The sequence below is a fragment of the Kogia breviceps genome, chromosome 1, assembly GCF_026419965.1.
Source record: "Kogia breviceps isolate mKogBre1 chromosome 1, mKogBre1 haplotype 1, whole genome shotgun sequence".
NCBI lineage: Eukaryota > Metazoa > Chordata > Mammalia > Artiodactyla > Physeteridae > Kogia > Kogia breviceps.
Window position 1 is genome coordinate 106,194,029 of NC_081310.1, and position 18,425 is coordinate 106,212,453.

Genomic DNA, 18,425 nt, shown 5'->3' on the forward strand with positions numbered 1-18,425 from the left:
CCTCTCCGGGTCCTTTGCCCCCAAAGGAGTTTGACTTTACTTTCGCAGTCTGACACCCTGGCGCCCTCCGCCACCGGGCAGCCCGGCAGAGGCCCGCCGCTGGAGTTACTCCGTCCGCCAGGTCCCCTCAGGACACACCTAGCAGGAGGCACTGCCCCGGGCGGTGACACGACGGTAAAGCCGGCACCGGGGGTTGCCCGCGGGGCCGCCCTGGTGCCTCGCCTTCGGGATGGAGCCGGCCAGTGCCGAGCTGGGGCCACCAGAGCGGAGCCGGGAACGGTGTTCGCCCGGGCCGAAGAGGAAGCCGGAGCATTTGGGGGACCGGACCGCGGGAACCCGGAAACGCCTGGGCCGCACCGGGCCAGCGGCAGCGACGGCGGCGGGAGCGGGAGCCGCTGCGCTTCAGGGGTCGCGGGGGACCCGGCGGGCGCCGCAGCCTGGGGGGCCCGGCGGAGCTGAGCCGCCGCCCCCAGTGCGCGCAGCCGGCCGAGCGGCGCGGGAGGTGAGTCTGGAGCACTCCTGGGCGGCTGCGGGCAAGAGGAGGTCGGTGACCGCGGTTCCAGCCAGGGCAGTGCTGTGAAATCCGTCTGAGTGAAGGGGACGGTGTGGAAGACCTTAAATACTAGCTAAGTAGGGGTGAGAGTGGATGAAGTGGCACGTTGTTAAGTCCGAGGGAATATGTGAGGAATGTGCTGGGTGGAGGAGGAAAAAAGGGCCCGGGGAAAGGGGTGTGTCACGCGAATGAAAGCCGCAGTGTGTGCCTTAGAGGCTGGGGCGTGGGGAGCCGCGGCCGGAGGGCCAGGCTGGCGGTCATTCCGTCAGCGAACTGCCTCGGAGCTCCTGCTCGGTGTGTGGCCCTGTGGTAGGTACCGAGCCACCAGACGGGGACCCTGCGCTGAAGAAGCCGCAGGGACTTAAAAAAATGGAAAAGCAGTCCTTGGTAAGGCTAATACATAGGCAAGGGCTGTCTGAGGCCAGGTGGGATTCCTATCAGAACAGGTGTGTGTGTGTTGGGAGAGGGTTCTGAGTGTTTAGGAAGGGAGGAACCAACTAAACTCCGGGGAACGCTGGTTCAATAGTATTAAATGTAGTACTGGGCCTTGCTTAGTAAAACACGTGTCATTACTTTATGGTAGAAGACTGAATCTTTTATTATGTTCTATTACATGTAGTATTTGAAAATGGAACCAGAGTTAAGTTTTCTGTTTTCGATCAACATTCAACTTTGGTAGTTGAAGATGAAATTTTGGTACAGTTTCTCACTTCCTGCGCTTACTCATTTTCAGTGGTAAACTCAGGTTGTTTCCTTTAAAGGCATGACTTCTAAATTTACATTTCTGGTCCTAACTTTCCTCCCAAGTATTGATTTTACTTTTTCAGCATCTCAGTTTGCTTCTTCCCTTTTTCATTCCTGTACTGAACGTGGCTTCTCTTTCCTCTTCTTACTTGCACTATAGCAGTGGCTAGACTTGCTGCCCTTAGCCTGTCTCCCTTTCAATAACTCCACCCCATACTGCTTTTTAAAGCCGGAGGTTTTGTGTATTTTTTTCCCTCAGAAATACTCGGTGACTCTCTATTGAATCCAGAATAAATTTAAAATTATTTAGGGTAGTATCCAAAACTCTTCAAAATTTGTAGCTGTCCATGGCTCCAGTCAGATCAATATGTCCCTTTCATTCTTTTTTTAAAAATTACTTTAACCCACGTATTCTATTTTTAGCTAAACCATAGTAGTTACTTTGAAATGTAGTTTCTGAACATGTTCTATGCCTACCTGCCTTGGTCTTTGTTTACATCCTTTCTTCCTACAAGGAAGGCCTTCCTTAACATCTTCGTAGAAATTATACTTATTCTTTAATGCGACCTCCTTCTTTAAAAGTGTTTTAAAAATTGAGATGTAATGACATATAACTATTAGTTTCCAGTGTACAACATAATAATTTTTTAAAAATAAATTTATATATTTATTTATTTATTTTGGCTGTGTTGGGTGTTCATTGCTGCACACAGGCTTTCTCTAATTGAGGCGAGCGGGGGGCTACTCTTTGTTGCAGTGCGCTGGCTTCTCACTGCTGTGGCTTCTTGTTGCGGAGCACGGGCTCTAGGCGCGCAGGCTTCAGTGGTTGTGGCTCGTGGGCTCAGTAGTTGTGGCATGTGGGCTCTAGAGCACAGGCTCAGTAGTTGTGGCGCATGTGCTTAGTTGCTCCGCAGCATGTGGGATCTTCTGGACCAGGGCTCAAACCCGTGTCCCCTGCATTGGCAGACGGATTCTTAACCACTGTGCCACCAGGGAAGTCCCTCAGTTTTTTTTTTTTTTTTTTTTTGCGGTACGCGGGCCCCTCACTGCTGTGGCCTCTTCCTTTGCGGAGCACAGGCTCCGGACGCGCAGGCTCAGTGGCCATGGCTCACGGGCCCAGCCGCTCCACGGCATGTGGGATCTTCCCGGACCGGGGCACGAACCCGTGTCCCCTGCATCGGCAGGCGGATTCTCAACCACTGCGCCACCAGGGAAGCCCCATCCCTCAGTTTTTAAATCTGTAAAATGAGTGGTACCTCCTTTTACAGATTAAATGAGATTTAAATGAGATGATGCCTGTGAAGCACCTAGCACAATGTCTGATGGGTTGTAGGTGCTCAGTAAATGTTATTTCATTAATTTAACTTCTCTTGTGAAGTTGCAATTATTAGAAGATATTTAATGAGAACCAGTTTCAGCGTGCACTTGTCTTTTATGTACATACAGAGAGACTTGATTGATGAAATCATTCTTTCCTTCTGAGAGTTTACATATTGTGGAGTTTATTTATTCTTTTATAAATCCAACTAGAGTAAATGACTAATATGTGACAGGTACTGGTAAGGAAATACAGGAAATAAAATGATGAATAAATGTCAACAAATTAGTTTGGTATTATGAAAGATACCTGCAAAATGGCATGGGAGTATAGTAGAGGGAAGGCTTCAGTTTACTTACAAGACTTAGGAAAGCTTCACTAAGAGGAGTCTTGTATTGTGAGGTCTGTAGGATACATAGAAGTTCTACAGATAAAGAAAAGGAGGGTTTTTTGTTTGTTGTTTTTTTTAGTGAGGGATATTGTTCAAAGGTTGCATGAAGAACAACTGTTTGAGATCAGTAATATTTTATGACAGGAAATTTAGGTTGGGGCCAGATTATGAGGGGCTGTTTTAAGTGAAGGAGTTTGTACTGTATCTTTTATTTGGTAAGGAGTCAGTTTACCTTCGCAGTTAGGGAAGGCATGTGATCAGATCTACATTTTTTTAAGATACCTGCTGTATGCAGGATAGATTTAGAGTTGGAGGAGTCTGAAGGCTGTCCCCATCAGTTAGGAAGCAGGGCATGAGATGTATTCATAAACAGAAACAGAATCAACAGACACAGAAAACAAACTTGTAGTTACCAAAGGGGAAAGGTGGGGGGAGGGATAAATTAGGAGTTTGAGATTAGCAGATTACAAACTACTATATGTAAAACAAATAAACAACAAGGACCTCCTGTATAGCACAGGGACCTATATTCAATATCTTGTAATAACCTATAATGAAAAAGAATATATATAAGTATAACTGAATCACTTTGCTACACACCAGAAACTAACACAACATTGTAAATCAACTATAGGTCAATAAAAAAAAGTTTTTTAAAAACAAAACATTTGGAAACAAAATAACAAGAAATAAATAAAATAAAATGTATTCATATTCTATATAGTTAATAAGCCCATAGTATATCTAAACTTCTAAGACTATAGGTTTACCTGGGAGTGGTTGTACTCTCAGATTTAGGAAGGATTTGAATTTTAATATTGGAATTTTGTCCTTAGGGGAGTGTGGTAATCTTTCATTAATTACCCAAACACAATTAACAGCTAGGATTTTTAAAACTTTAAAAATCCTTGATAGTTTGTCAGGCCATAAATAAATAACAGCTCATTTTATGTGTTTTATTAAGTTTCAGTTAAATTATTTTCACTGATAAATACATTTTTCTAAAATTTTTACCATTTGTGAAGGCTGTAAAGAAAAATATTTTAAGGCCCCTTATCTTAAAGGTTTATCCTCAGGCTGAATTAAATAAATAGCTAAACATTATTCTTGATTACCCTAGTACATTTTAATAAACATAAAAAAATTGTTAGAAAATGCTAGAACCCTATTATTAATGTTACTGCTTGAGAATCAATACTATCTTATAGAATGATTATGTTTGACTTTCTGCATATAGGTAGATATATTTCAGATGGCATGTTTTGACACATGTAGTATACCTGAAATTGGGCAGTAAATCATGTTTAAAGGAGTCAATTTGAGAATAATCGAATATGGACAGAAAAGTTAAAATTGGAAATTGTTTTCTAGCTTATAACTTTTATCTCTGATTACCTACTCTTACTATTTCTGGTTATAAAAACAGACTAATAAAAATATCATCTGTACTTCCTTTTGCCATTATGTTCTTTAAAATAAATTGATGCTTTCGAAAATTGGCTGTAGTAGAATTACTTTGTAATGTTGGTCAAGTCTTTACCTTCCCTGTAGAAGTGTTATTATTAATCATTTAGTTTTGGGCTAAAGTGAATGGGCTTCAGATTTCCCTGATGGATGATCACTAGACTAATATCTCATTTTTTTTGGTATCCTTGATTTGTTACTGAGTTTGGCATTTATTTAAAAAAAAATTTTTTTTAGCACATACTATGTGCCAGGAACTGTTCTATGCACTTTTCAGTATAACCCAGTTTTCCTGATAACTTATTAATTCTTTTGAGTACTGAAAACTTAATTTTAACCAGTCTTCTTCCCACACATATTAAATGCATTCCTCCTGACTAGACATGGACTAGGGAACAATTACATTTTTTCAGTATAGACTCAGATGCTTGTATTGGTTTCCTGGGGCTACTGTAACAAATTACCACAGATTTGGTTGCTTAAAATAAGAGAAATGTATTCTCCCACAGTTCTGGAGGCCAGAAATCCAAAATCAGTATCATTGGGCTGATATCAAAGTGTCAAAGGGACTATGCTACCTCTGGAGGCTCTAGGAGAGAATCTGTTCCTTTTTCATCCAGCTTCTGGTGGCTGCCAACATTCCTTGGCTTGTGAGTGCATCACTCTAGTCTTCAAGCCTAGCATCTTCAAATCTCTTTTTGCTCCATCTTTACATTGCCTTCTTTTGAGTATCTGTATTTTCCTCTTCTGTCTCTTAAGAGGACACTTAACATTGGCGTTTAGGCCTCACTTAGCTAGTGCAGAATAATTTTCCCATCTCAAGATCCTTAACTTAATTTCATCTGCAAAATTCCATTTTCCAAATAAGGTAACATTTACAGGTTTTAAGGATTAGGACCTATTGCTCAGTAGGGTCAGCAGTTGGGAAGAGTTGACCTAAAGCAGGGAAGGGAGGATAACTGGAACCTGCCGGCACCTTTCTGTTTCACCACATTTAACTGAGAATCGTCTGGAGTAATGGCTGTTGCTTCACTTCTGCCTTCCAGATCATGTGCAGGTTTTGTGTTTAGCCAATTCTGACCTGGAACCATATAGAGAAGGGGATTTGTGGAAATGTGTTCGAGTTTAACCAAGTTGATACAGTAATAATACAAGGACCATAATTTCCTTATGATATTTTCCTATTATACACAATGTCATAGCAGTTTACACCCTTCTACTGTTTCTTAAATTATTTGAATAATATGTGTCTTCCATGCTAGAGGATAAGCTCTATGAAGAAACAGATTATATTTGTTTTGTTCATCATTGTGTATATGGTGCTCATCATAGTTCCTAACCATAGTTAGTATTTAAATATTGATGGTGAATTATGTGATACCTTTATTTTCTTTTTTTTTCTTTTTTTAAATTTTTTTAATTTTTTAAAACATCTTTATTGGAGTATAACTGTTTTACAATAGTGTGTTAGTTTTTCCTGTACAACAAAGTGAATCAGTTATACATATACATATGTTCCCATATCTCTTCCCTCTTGCATCACCCTCTCTCCCACCCTCCCTATCCCACCCCTCTAGGTGGTCACAAAGCACAGAGGTGATCTCCCTGTGCTATGCGGCAGCTTCCCACTAGCTATCTAATTTACATTTGATAGTGTATATATGTCCCTGCCACTCTCTCACTTCGTCACAGCTTACCCTTCCCCCTCCCCATATCCTCAAGTCCATGCTCTAGTAAGTCTGTGTTTTATTCCCGTCCTACCACTAATCTCTTCATGACATTTATTTTTTCCCTTAGAGTCCATATATATGTGTTAGCATACGGTATTTGTTTTTCTTCTTCTGACTTACTTCACTCTGTATGACAGACTCCAACTCCATCCACCTCATTATAAATAACTCAGTTTTATTTCTTTTTATGGCTGAGTAATATTCCATTGTATATATGTGCCACATCTTCCTTATCCATTCATCTGGTGATGGACACTTAGGTTGCTTCCATGTCCTGGCTATCATAAATAGAGCTGCAATGAACATTTTGGTACATGACTCTTTTTGAATTATGGTTTTCTCAGGGTATATGCCCAGTAGTGGGATTGCTGGGTCATATGGTAGTTCTATTTGTAGTTTTTTAAGGAACCTCCATACTGTTCTCCATAGTGGCTGTATCATTTTACATTCCCACCAACAGTGCAAGAGTGTTCCCTTTTCTCCACACCCTCTCCAGCATTTATTGTTTCTAGAGTTTTTGATGATGGCCAATCTGACCGGTGTGAGATGATGTCTCATTGTAGTTTTGATTTGCATTTCTCTAATGATTAATGATGTTGAGCATTCATGTGTTTTTGTGTTTGTTGGCAATCTGTATATCTTCTTTCAAGAAATGTCTATTTAGTTCTTCTGCCCATTTTTGGATTGGGTTGTTTGTTTTTTTGTTATTGAGCTGCATGAGTTGCTTATAAATTTTGGAGATTAATCCTTTGTCAGTTGCTTCATTTGCAAATATTTTCTCCCATTCTGAGGGTTGTCTTTTGGTCTTGTTTATGGTATCCTTTGCTGTGCAAAAGCTTTTAAGTTTCATTAGATCCCATTTGTTTATTTTTGATTTTATTTCCATTTCTCTAGGAGATGGGTCAAAAAGGATCTTGCTGTAATTTATGTCATAGAGTGTTCTGCCTATGTTTTCCTCTAAGAGTTTGATAGTGTCTGGCCTTACATTTAGGTCTTTAACCCATTTTGAGTTTATTTTTGTGTGTGGTATTAGGGAGTGTTCTAATTTCATACTTTTACATGTAGCTGTCCAGTTTTCCCAGCACCACTTATTGAAGAGGCTGTCTTTTCTCCACTGTATATCCTTCCCTCCTTTATCAAAGATAAGGTGACCATATGTGTGTGGGTTTATCTCTGGGCTCTCTATCCTGTTCCATTGATCTATATTTCTGTTTTTGTGCCAGTACCATACTGTCTTGATTACTGTAGCCTTGTAGTATAGTCTGAAGTCAGGGAGCCTGATTCCTCCAGCTCCATTTTTCGTTCTCAAGATTGCTTTGGCTATTCGGGGTCTTTTGTGTTTCCATACAAATTGTGAAATTTTTTGTTCTAGTTCTGTAAAAAATGCCAGTGGTGTAATTTGATAGGGATAGCATTGAATCTGTAGATTGCTTTGGGTAGTAGAGTCATGTTCACAATGTTGATTCTTCCAATCCAAGAACATGGTATATTTCTCCACCTATTTGTATCATCTTTAATTTCTTTCATCAGTGTCTTATAGTTTTCTGCATACAAGTCTTTTGTCTCCTTAGGTAGGTTTATTCCTAGATATTTTATTCTTTTTGTTGCAGTGGTAAATGGGAGTGTTTTCTTAATTTCCCTCTCACATTTTTCATCATTAGTTTATAAGAATTCAAGAGATTTCTGTGCATTAATTTTGTATCCTGCTACTTTACCAAATTCATTGATTAGCTCTAGTAGTTTTCTGGTAGCATCCTTAGTATTCTCTATGTATAGTATCATGTCATCTGCAAACAGTGACAGCTTTACTTCTTCTTTTCCTATTTGGATTCCTTTTATTTCTTTTTCTTCTCTGATTGCTGTGGCTAGAACTTCCAAAACTATGTTGAATAAGAGTGGTGAGAGTGGGCAACCTTGTCTTGTTCCTGATCTTAGTGGAAATGGTTTCAGTTTTTCACCATTGAGAATGATGCTGGCTTTGGGTTTGTCATATGTGGCCTTTATTATGTTGAGGAAAGTTCCCTGTATGCCTACTTTCTGCAGGGTTTTTATCATAAATGAGTGTTGAATTTTGTCAAAAGCTTTCTCTGCATCTATTGAGATGATCATATGGTTTTTCCCCTTCAGTTTGTTGATATGGTGTATCATGTTGATTGATTTGCGTATATTGAAGAATCCTTGCATTCCTGGAATAAACCCCACTTGATCATGGTGTATGATCCTTTTAATGTGCTGTTGGATTCTGTTTGCTAATATTTTGTTGAGGATTTTTGCATCTATGTTAATCAGTGATATTGGCCTGTAGTTTTCTTTCTTTGTGACGTCTTTGTCTGGTTTTGGTATCAGGGTGATGGTGGCCTCATAGAATGAGTTTGGGAGTGTTCCTCCCTCTGCTGTCTTTTGGAAGAGTTTGAGAAGGATAGGTGTTAGCTCTTCTCTAAATGTTTGATAGAATTCGCCTGTGAAGCCATCTGCTCCTGGGCTTTTGTTTGTTGGAAGATTTTGAATCACAGTTTCAATTTCAGTGCTTATGATTGGTCTGTTCATATTTTCTATTTCTTCCTGGTTCAGACTCGGCAGGTTGTGCATTTCTAAGAATTTGTGCATTTCTTCCAGGTTGTCCATTTTATTGGCATACAGTTGCTTGTAGTAATCTCTAATAATCTTTTGTATTTCTGCAGTCAGTTTTTACATCTCCTTTTTCATTTCTAATTCTATTGATTTGAGTCTTCTCCCTTTTATTCTTGATGAGTCTGGCTAATGGTTTATCAATTTTATTTATCTTCTCAAAGAACCAGCTTTTAGTTTTATTGATCTCTGCTATTGTTTCCTTCATTTCTTTGATATCTTTATTTTCTACTTCTGACTGCCATCTCCTGAGTCTTGAAACTTTACTCATGTTTAGTGCCCGTGGACCTGTCATGGAGGAGGAATTTTTCCTCTACTCTTCTAGGTTCTTCTGGCCCATCTAAGAATTAAATTGACCTAAGACACATTGAGGAGAAAAATCACACAAAAGTTTTATAACACGTATACACGGGAGAGACCCAGGAAAACTGAGTAACTTGTCAAAATGGCTGAAACCCTCACCTTACATACCATCTGCAGCTAAAGACAAGAGAGGATGTTGGGGGTAGTGGTTTGAGGCTTCAAAGGGGAGGAAAGCAATTGACACGGAGATGTGAAAGCAAAAGTTTGATAAATATTTGCTGGGCCATGCAGAGACAGTGGGACACAGAGTGGACTCTGATCTCTAGGCTCCACCTAGAGTTTCCCCCCACCACACATAGCCCATATTCTTAATTCTTTGCAGATATCTCTGGTGATACTGTGGGAACAGGTCCTCTATCTAATTTTTTTTTTTTTTTTTTTTTTATCAGTTAGGGGAAAGGTCAAAGATCTTGCTGAGTCTTTAGGGACTTCACTGTTTCCAGCTTGAAATAACCCACATGCCAAAGAGATAGTTTGGCATGACAAGTTTTGCTACCCTACAGATCCTACCTGGATTGTACAGTAGTCTCTGTTCTTTGTAGAATACCTTTAACATCAGCCTTTAGCTAAAAGTGGTGGGAAGTGACCATAGCAGAAAGTGGTAGAGCAGAATGGCACAGGGGTGGGGAAATGAGAGGGTGAGAAAGGAGTACATTTTTACATGGTACCTCACATTAGAAGGGGATCTTAGGGCTATATTTATTAGGTCTTTATGTTTTCCCAGTCATTGACATTATGTAAAGAGTACAATAATACTGAACAATTGATAATCTAAAAATTAGAATGCAAATATGTTTTATGTTTGTTAAGTTGAAGGAATATTTGAGTACTATTGATTTTATCTGAATGTAGGAGTGGAAATTCTGCAGTCTGTAAAAGAACAAGTTAAAAATTGACAGTACTCTAACTTACATCCAAGTGATATTGTCTTATGTAAACAGATACCTGACACCTTGAGGAAGAAAAGGAAGGAGAAACAATGAAAAGTTGTTTAACTAAGAATGTAATAGGAACCATAGAATGTAAAGAGTCAGTTGTTAAATGTTATGGAACAGGATTTTGCTTTTCTTAAGCACTTAAGAGTGAACTTAAGTTCACTAACTTAGTGGAGGTTATTATTTTTATCATAGAAACAAAATTGACTATGTCAATAATATAAAGTACCTTTAATTCATATTTCTTTCACTTTTATAAATAAGATTTTGGGTTTTCCACAGGATTATTATGGACTTCAAGTACAACATATTGTTGCTACTTTTGGAGAATACTGTCTCTACTTCTGAGATAGTTTGGCGAGAAGATATATAAATGCCAGTGTCAGAAGTAAAGCCAGTTGTGATGAATTTTGTCATTATTTAGCACACAGTTATAGGTTGCAGTTTTAAAGTTTTGGCATCATGGAAGATAATGAACAAAAAATTGCAGCTGAGGTCAGCATTACTTTTTCTGTTCATTTACTTGGAAAAACTTTAAAAGGTTTGTTTTTATACCAATAGCTGTTTCTGACTAGTGTAATGTGAATTTATATTTGCATAGCACTTTAAAATGTGTGTGTTTTCATATGTACTCTTGTGTCATTAACCTGAAATCGATTATAATATTATACTTAGGGAGTATATTTCAGAACTAATGTTTAGAAAATGTAAATATAGCTCACTCTAAAAACCTTAAGTTAGAAATTTAACCTTTTGTTTTTATAACAGAAGGAAAATCGATTTGCAGAATTACTTAGGTACTTAGTAGTCTTTAAAAATCTGTATATTAAAAAAAATCTGTATAAATTTTTTTTTTTTTAAGTTGCTAGTCTCTTTCCTGCCTAAAGGAGTTCCTTTAGCATTTGTTGCAAAGCTGGTCTGGTGATGCTGAATTCTCTTAGCTTTTGCTTGTCTGTAAAGCTTTTGATTTCTCTGTCAAATCTGAATGAGAGCCTTGCTGGGTGGGTTATTCTTGGTTGTAGGTTCTTCCCTTTCATTACTTTAAATATATCATGCCACTCCCTTCTGGCTTGCAGAGTCTCTGCTGAGAAATCAGCTGATAACCTTATGGGAGTTCCCTTATATATTATTTGTCATTTTTCCCTTATTGCTTTTAATATTTTTTTGTCTTCAATTTTTGTCAATTTGATTACTGTGTGACTCTGTGTGTTTGTTTCTCCTTGGGTTTATCCTGCCTGGGACTCTCTGTGCTTCCTGGAGTTGGTTGATTGTTTCCTTTCCCATGTTAGGGAAGTTTTCAGCTATTATCTCTTCAAATATTTTCTCGGGTCCTCTCTCTCTGGCTTCTCGTTCTGGGACCCCTATACTGTGAATGTTGCTGTGTTTAATGTTGTCCCAGAGGTCTCTTAGGCTGTCTTCATTTCTTTTCATTCTTTTTTCTTTATTCTGTTCGGTGGCTGTGATTTCCACCATTCTGTCTTCCAGGTCACTTATCCAGTCTTCTACCTCAGTTATTCTGCTATTGATTCCTTCTAGTGTATTTTTCATTTCAGTTATTATATTGTTCATCTCTGTTTGTTCTTTAGTTCTTCTAAGTCTTCATTAAACATTTCTTGCATCTACTCAATCTTTGCCTCCATTGTTTTTCTCAGATCCTGGATCATCTTCACTATCATTATTCTGTATACTTTTTCTGGAAGGTTGCCTAGCTCCACTTCTTTTAGTTGTTTTTCTGGGGTTTTATTTTGTTCCTTCATCTAGGACATAATCTTCTGCCTTTTCATTTTGTCTGACTTTTTGTGATTGTGGTTTTCATTCTGCAGGCTGCACAATTGTAGTTCTTCTTGCTTCTGCTGTCTGCCCTCTGGTAGATGAGGCTATCTAAGAGGGACTGGGTCTTGCTCTGGTGGGCAGGGCTGTGCTCAGTAAAACTTTAATCCACTTATCTGCTGATGGGTGAGGCCATGTTCCCTCCCTGTTAGTTGTTTGGCCTGAGGCAACCCAGCACTGGACCCTACAGGCTGTATGGCAGGGCTAATGGTGCTCTCTGGGAGGGCTCATGCCAATGAGTACTTCCCAGAACTGCTGCTGCCAGTGCCCTTGTCCCCACGGTGAACCTCAGCTGCCTGCAGCCTCTGCAGGAGACCCTCCAACACTAGCAGGTAGATTTGGTTCAGTCTCCTATGGGGTCACTCCTCCTTTTCCCTGGGTCCTGGTGCACACATGACTGTGTGTGCCCTCCAAGAGTGGTGTCTCTGTTTCACCCAGTCCTGCAGAAGTCCTGCAATCAATCCTGCTGGCCTTCAAAGTCAGAGTCTCTGGGGATTCCTACTCCTGTTGCCAGACCCTCAGGCTGGGAAGCCTGAAGTGTGCCTCAAAACTTTCACTCCAGTGGGAGAACTTCTGTGGTATACTTGTTCTCCAGTTTGTGGGTTGCCCACCCGGCGGGTATGGGATTTGATTTTATTGTGATTGCACCCCTCCTAGCATCTCACTGCGGCTTCTCCTTTGTCTTTGGATGTGAGGTATCTTTTCTGGTGGGTTCCAGTGTCTTCTCTTGATGGTTGTTCAGCAGTTAGTTGTCATTTTCTGTGCTCTCGCAGGAGGAGGTGAGCACATGGCCTTCTACTCCACCATCTTGAGCCAATCTCTCTATATAAATTTTATTACAATTTAAAGACATTGGGGGGACAGAAGATGGCGGAAGAGTAAGACACGGGGATCACCTTCCTCCTCACAGATACATCAGAAATACATCTACACGTGGAACTTCTCCTATAGAACACCGACCGAACGCTGGCAGAAGACCTCAGACCTCCCAAAAGGCAAGAAACTCCCCACGTATCTGGGTAGGGCAAAAGAAAAAAGAATAAACAGAGAGAAAAGAATAGGGACGGGACCTGCACCAGTGGGAGGGAGCTGTGAAGGAGGAAAGGTTCCCACACACTAGAAGCCCCTTCATGGGCGGAGAGTGCGGGTGGCGGAGGGGGAAGCTTCAGAGCCACAGAGGAGAGCGCAGCAACAGGGTGCGGAGGGCAAAGCGGAGAGATTCTGCAGAGGATCGGTGCCGATCAGCACTCACCAGCCTGAGAGGCTTGTCTGCTCACCCGCCGAGGCTCGGCGGGCGGGGCTGGGAACTGAGCCTCGGGTGGATCCCAGGGAAAGGTCTGGAGTTGGCAGAGTGAAAACAGCCGGAAGGGGTTAGTGCACCATGGCTGACCGGCTGACCCGGAGGGAGTCCGGGAGAAGTCTGGAGCTGCCGAAGAGGCAAGAGACCTTTTCTTCCCTCTTTACCTCCTGCTGCGCGAGGAGAGGGGTTTAAGCGCGCCACTTAAAGGAGCTCCAGAAACGGGCGCGGAGCTGCCACAGAGACAAGAGACTTTTTCTTGCCTCTTCCCTTCCTGGGGCGCGAGGAAAGGGAATTAAGGGCACCACATAAAGGAGCTCCAGAAACGGGCGTGAGCTGCGGCTGTCGGCATGGACAACAGAGACGGGTGTGGGACGCTAGGGTTGCTACTGCCGCCACCAAGAGGCCTGTGTGCGTGCACAGGTCACTCTCCACACCGGCCCTCCCGGGAGCCTGTGCAGCCCGCCACCGCCAGGGTCCCGGGATCCTGGGACTGCTTCCCCGGGAAAACGTGCGGTGCGCCTCGGGCCGGTGCAGCGTCACGCTGGGCTCTGCCGCCGCGGACTCGCCCCACATCCGTGCCCCCCCCACCCGCCTGAGTGAGCCAGAGACCACGAATCAGCTGCTCTGTTAACGCTGCTCCTTTGACCCCGCCCTGTCTGAGCGAAGGGCAGACGCCCTCGGACGACCTGCGCGCAGAGGCGGGGCCAGGTCCAGGGCTGAGCCCCAGGACCTGTGCGAACAAAGAGAGGGAGAGGTCCCTCCCAGCAGCCTCAGAAACAGCGGGTTAAAGCTCCACAGTCAGCTTGAAGTGCCTTGCATCTGTGGAAAACCTGAATAGACAGCGAAATATCCCAGGTGGAGGAGGTGGACTTTGGGAGCAAGATATACTATTAATTTCCCCTTTTTTCTTTTTGTGAGTGTGTATGTGGGTACTGCTGTGTGAGATTTTGTCTGTGTAGCTTTGTTTTCACCATTTGTCCTGGGGTTAGACTGACCCTGTTTTTTTGGGGGAGGGTTTCTTTTTCTTTAATAGAAATTTTTCTTCTTAATAATTATTTTTTAATTTTAATAACTGTATTTTACCCTACTTTATTTTGTCTTCTCCCCTTTCTTTCTTCCTTTCTTCCCTCCTTTCTTTCCTATTTCCCTCCTTCCTTCCTTTATTCCCTCCTTCCTTCCTCCCTTCCTTTCTTCCTCCCTCCCTTCTTTTTTTCCTTCCTTCCCTCCCTTCCTCCTTCCTTCCTTTCTTGCCTTTCTATTTTTTTCTCCCTTTTGTTTTGAGCCGTGTGGATTAAAGGCTCTTGGCACTCCAGCCAGGGGTCAAGGCTGTGTCTCTGAGGTGGGAGAACTAACCTTAGGACACTGGTCCACAAGAGACCTCTCAGCTCCACGTAATATCAAACGGCGAAAATCTCCCAGAGATCTCCATCTCAACACCAAGACCCAGCTTCACTCAAGGACCAGCAACGAACAGTGCTGGACACCCTATCCCCAACAAAGAGCGAGACAGGTCTACAGCCCCATCCATTAGCAGAGAGGCTGCCTAGAATCATAGTAAGGCTACCGACATCCCCATACACGCCACCAGACATGGACCTGCCCGCCAGGGAGACGGGATCCAGCCTCATCCACCAGAACAGGGGCACTGGTCCCCCCAACCAGGAAACCTGCTCAACCCACTGAACCAACCTCAGCCACTGGGGACAGCCACCAAAAACAGATAGAACTACGAACCTGCAGCCTGCAAAAAGGAGACCCCAAACACAGTAAGATAAGCAAAATGAGAAGACAGAAAAACACACAGCAGATGAAGGAGCAAGATAAAAACACACCAGACCTAACAAATGAAGAGGTAATAGCCAGTCTACCTGAAAGAGAATTCAGAATAATGATAGTAAAGATGATTCAAAATCTTGGAAATAGAATAGACAAATTGCAAGAAACAGTTAACAAGGACCTAGAAGAAATAAAGAGGAAGCAAGTAACGACGAACAACACAATAAATGAAATGAAAAATACTCTAGATGGGATCAGTAGCAGAATAACTGAGGCAGAAGGACGGATAAGTGACCTGGAAGATAAAATAGTGGAAATAACTACTGCAGAGCAGAAGAAAGAAAAAAGAATGAAAAGAACTGAGGACAGTCTCAGAGATCTCTGGGACAACATTAAATGCACCAACATTCGAATCATAGGGGTCCCAGAAGAAGAAGAGAAAAAGAAAGGGACTGAGAAAATATTTGAAGAGATTATAGTTGAAAACTTCCCTAATATAGGAAAGGAAATAGTCAATCAAGTCCAGGAAGCACAGAGAGTTCCATACAGGATAAACCCAAAGAGAAACACGCCAAGACACATAATAATCAAACTGTCAAAAATTAAATACAAAGAAAACATATTAAAAGCAGCAAGGGAAAAACAACAAATAACACACAAGGGAATCCCCATAAGGTTAACATCTGATCTTTCAGCAGAAACTCTACAAGCCAGAAGGGAGTGGCAGGACATATTTAAAGTGATGAAGGAAAAAAAACCTACAACCAAGATTACTCTACCCAGCAAGAATCTCATTCAGATTTGATGGAGAAATTAAAACCTTTACAGATAAGCAAAAGCTGAGAGAGTTCAGCACCACCAAACCAGCTCTACAACAAAATGCTAAAGGAACTTCTCTAGGCAAGAAACACAAGAGAAGGAAAAGACCTACAAGAACAACCCAAAACAATTAAGTAAATTGTAATAGGAACACACATATCGATAATTAATTAAATGTAAATGGATTAAACGCTCCCACCAAAAGACACAGACTGGCTGAATGGATACAAAATAGGACCCATATATATGCTGTCTACAAGAGACCCACTTCAGACCTAGGGACACTTACAGACTGAAAGTGAGGGGATGGAAAAAGATATTCCATGCAAATGGAAATCAGAAGAAAGCTGGAGTAGCAATTCTCATATCAGACAAAATAGACTTTAAAATAAAAACTATTACAAGAGACAAAGAAGGACACTACATAATGATCAAGGGATCGATCCATGAAGAAGATATAACAATTGTAAATATTTATGCACCCAACATAGACGCACCTCAATACATAAGGCAAATACTAATGGCCATAAAAGGGGAAATCGACAGTAACACAATCATAGTAGGGGACTTTAACACCCCACTGTCAACAATGGACAGATCATCCAAAATGAAAATAAATAAGGAAACACAAGCTTTAAATGATACATTATACAAGATGGATTTACTTGATATTTATAGGACATTCCATCCAAAAACAACAGAATACACTTTTTTCTCAAGTGCCCATGGAGCATTCTCCAGGATAGATCATATCTTGGGTCACAAATTTAGCCTTGGCAAATTTAAGAAAATTGAAATCATATCAAGTATCTTTTCTGACCACAACACTATGAGACTAGATATCAATTACAGGAAAAGATCTGTAAAAAATACAAACACATGGAGGCTAAACAATACACTACTTAATAATGAAGTGATCACTGAAGAAATCAAAGAGGAAATCAAAAAGTACTTAGAAACAAATGACAATGGAAACACAACGACCCAAAACCTATGGGATACAGCAAAAGCAGTTCTAAGAGGGAAGTTTATAGCAAAACAATCATACCTTAAGAAACAGGAAGCATCTCGAATAAACAACCTAACTTTGCACCTAAAGCAATTAGAGATGGAAGAACAAAAAAACCCCAAATTTAGCAGAAGGAAAGAAATCATAAAGATCAGATCAGAAATAAATGAAAAAGAAATGAAGGAAACAATAGCAAAGGTCAATAAAAGTAAAAGCTGGTTCTTTGAGAAGATAAATAAAATTGATAAACCATTAGCGAGACTCATCAAGAAAAAAAGGGACAGGGAGGGTGACACAAGAGGGAAGAGTTATGGGAACATATGTATATGTATAACTGATTCACTTTGTTGTAAAGGAGAAACTAACACACTATTGTAAAACAGTTATACTCAAAGATGTTAAAAAAAAATAAAAATAAAAAAAAAAAAAGGGAGAAGACTCAAATCAATAGAATTAGAAATGAAAAAGGAGATGTAACAACTGACTCTGCAGAAATACAAAAGATTATTAGAGATTACTACAAGCAACTGTATGCCAATAAAATGGACAACCTGGAAGAAATGGACAAATTTTTAGAAATGCACAACCTGCCAAGACTGAAGCAGGAAGAAATAGAAAATATGAACAGACCAATCACAAGCACTGAAATTGAAACTGTGATTCAAAATCTTCCAACAAACAAAAGCCCAGAGGCAGATGGCTTCACAGGCGAATTCTATCAAACATTTAGAGAAGAGCTAACACCTATCCTTCTCAAACTCTTCCAAAAGATAGCAGAGGGAGGAACACTCCCAAACTCATTCTATGAGGCCACCATCACCCTGATACCAAAACCAGACAAAGACGTCACAAAGAAAGAAAACTATAGGCCAATATCACTGATGAACATAGATGCAAAAATCCTCAACAAAATACTAGCAAACAGAATCCAACAGCACATTAAAAGGATCATACACCATGATCAAGTGGGGTTTATTCCAGGAATGCAAGGATTCTTCAATATACGCAAATCAATCAACATGATACACCATATCAACAAACTGAAGGGGAAAAACCATATGATCATCTCAATAGATGCAGAGAAAGCTTTTGACAAAATTCAACACCCATTCATGATAAAAACCCTGCAGAAAGTAGGCATAGAGGGAACTTTCCTCAACATAATAAAGGCCATATATGACAAACCCACAGCCAGCATCATTCTCAATGGTGAAAAACTGAAACCATTTCCACTAAGATCAGGAACAAGACAAGGTTGCCCACTCTCACCACTCTTATTCAACATAGTTTTGGAAGTTCTAGCCACAGCAATCAGAGAAGAAAAAGAAATAAAAGGAATCCAAATAGGAAAAGAAGAAGTAAAGCTGTCACTGTTTGCAGATGACATGATACTATACATAGAGAATACTAAGGATGCTACCAGAAAACTACTAGAACTAATCAATGAATTTGGTAAAGTAGCAGGATACAAAATTAATGCACAGAAATCTCTTGAATTCTTATAAACTAATGATGAAAAATGTGAGAGGGAAATTAAGAAAACACTCCCATTTACCACTGCAACA

At 40.8% G+C, this 18,425-nt stretch overlaps 1 protein-coding gene across 2 annotated transcripts in view; it reads left to right on the forward strand.

The window, feature by feature from the left end:
* The first annotated feature begins 229 nt into the window (after positions 1-229).
* Positions 230-18,425, forward strand: part of SLC35A3 (solute carrier family 35 member A3) — a 50,179-nt gene continuing 31,983 nt past the window's right edge. The window contains exon 1 of one of the 2 annotated variants that reach the window (XM_059077684.2): positions 230-502. In XM_059077684.2, the coding sequence (XP_058933667.1) occupies positions 230-502 (273 nt within the window). The remainder of the gene's footprint in view (positions 503-18,425) is intronic. The other variant, XM_067040551.1, reaches the window with a different exon arrangement.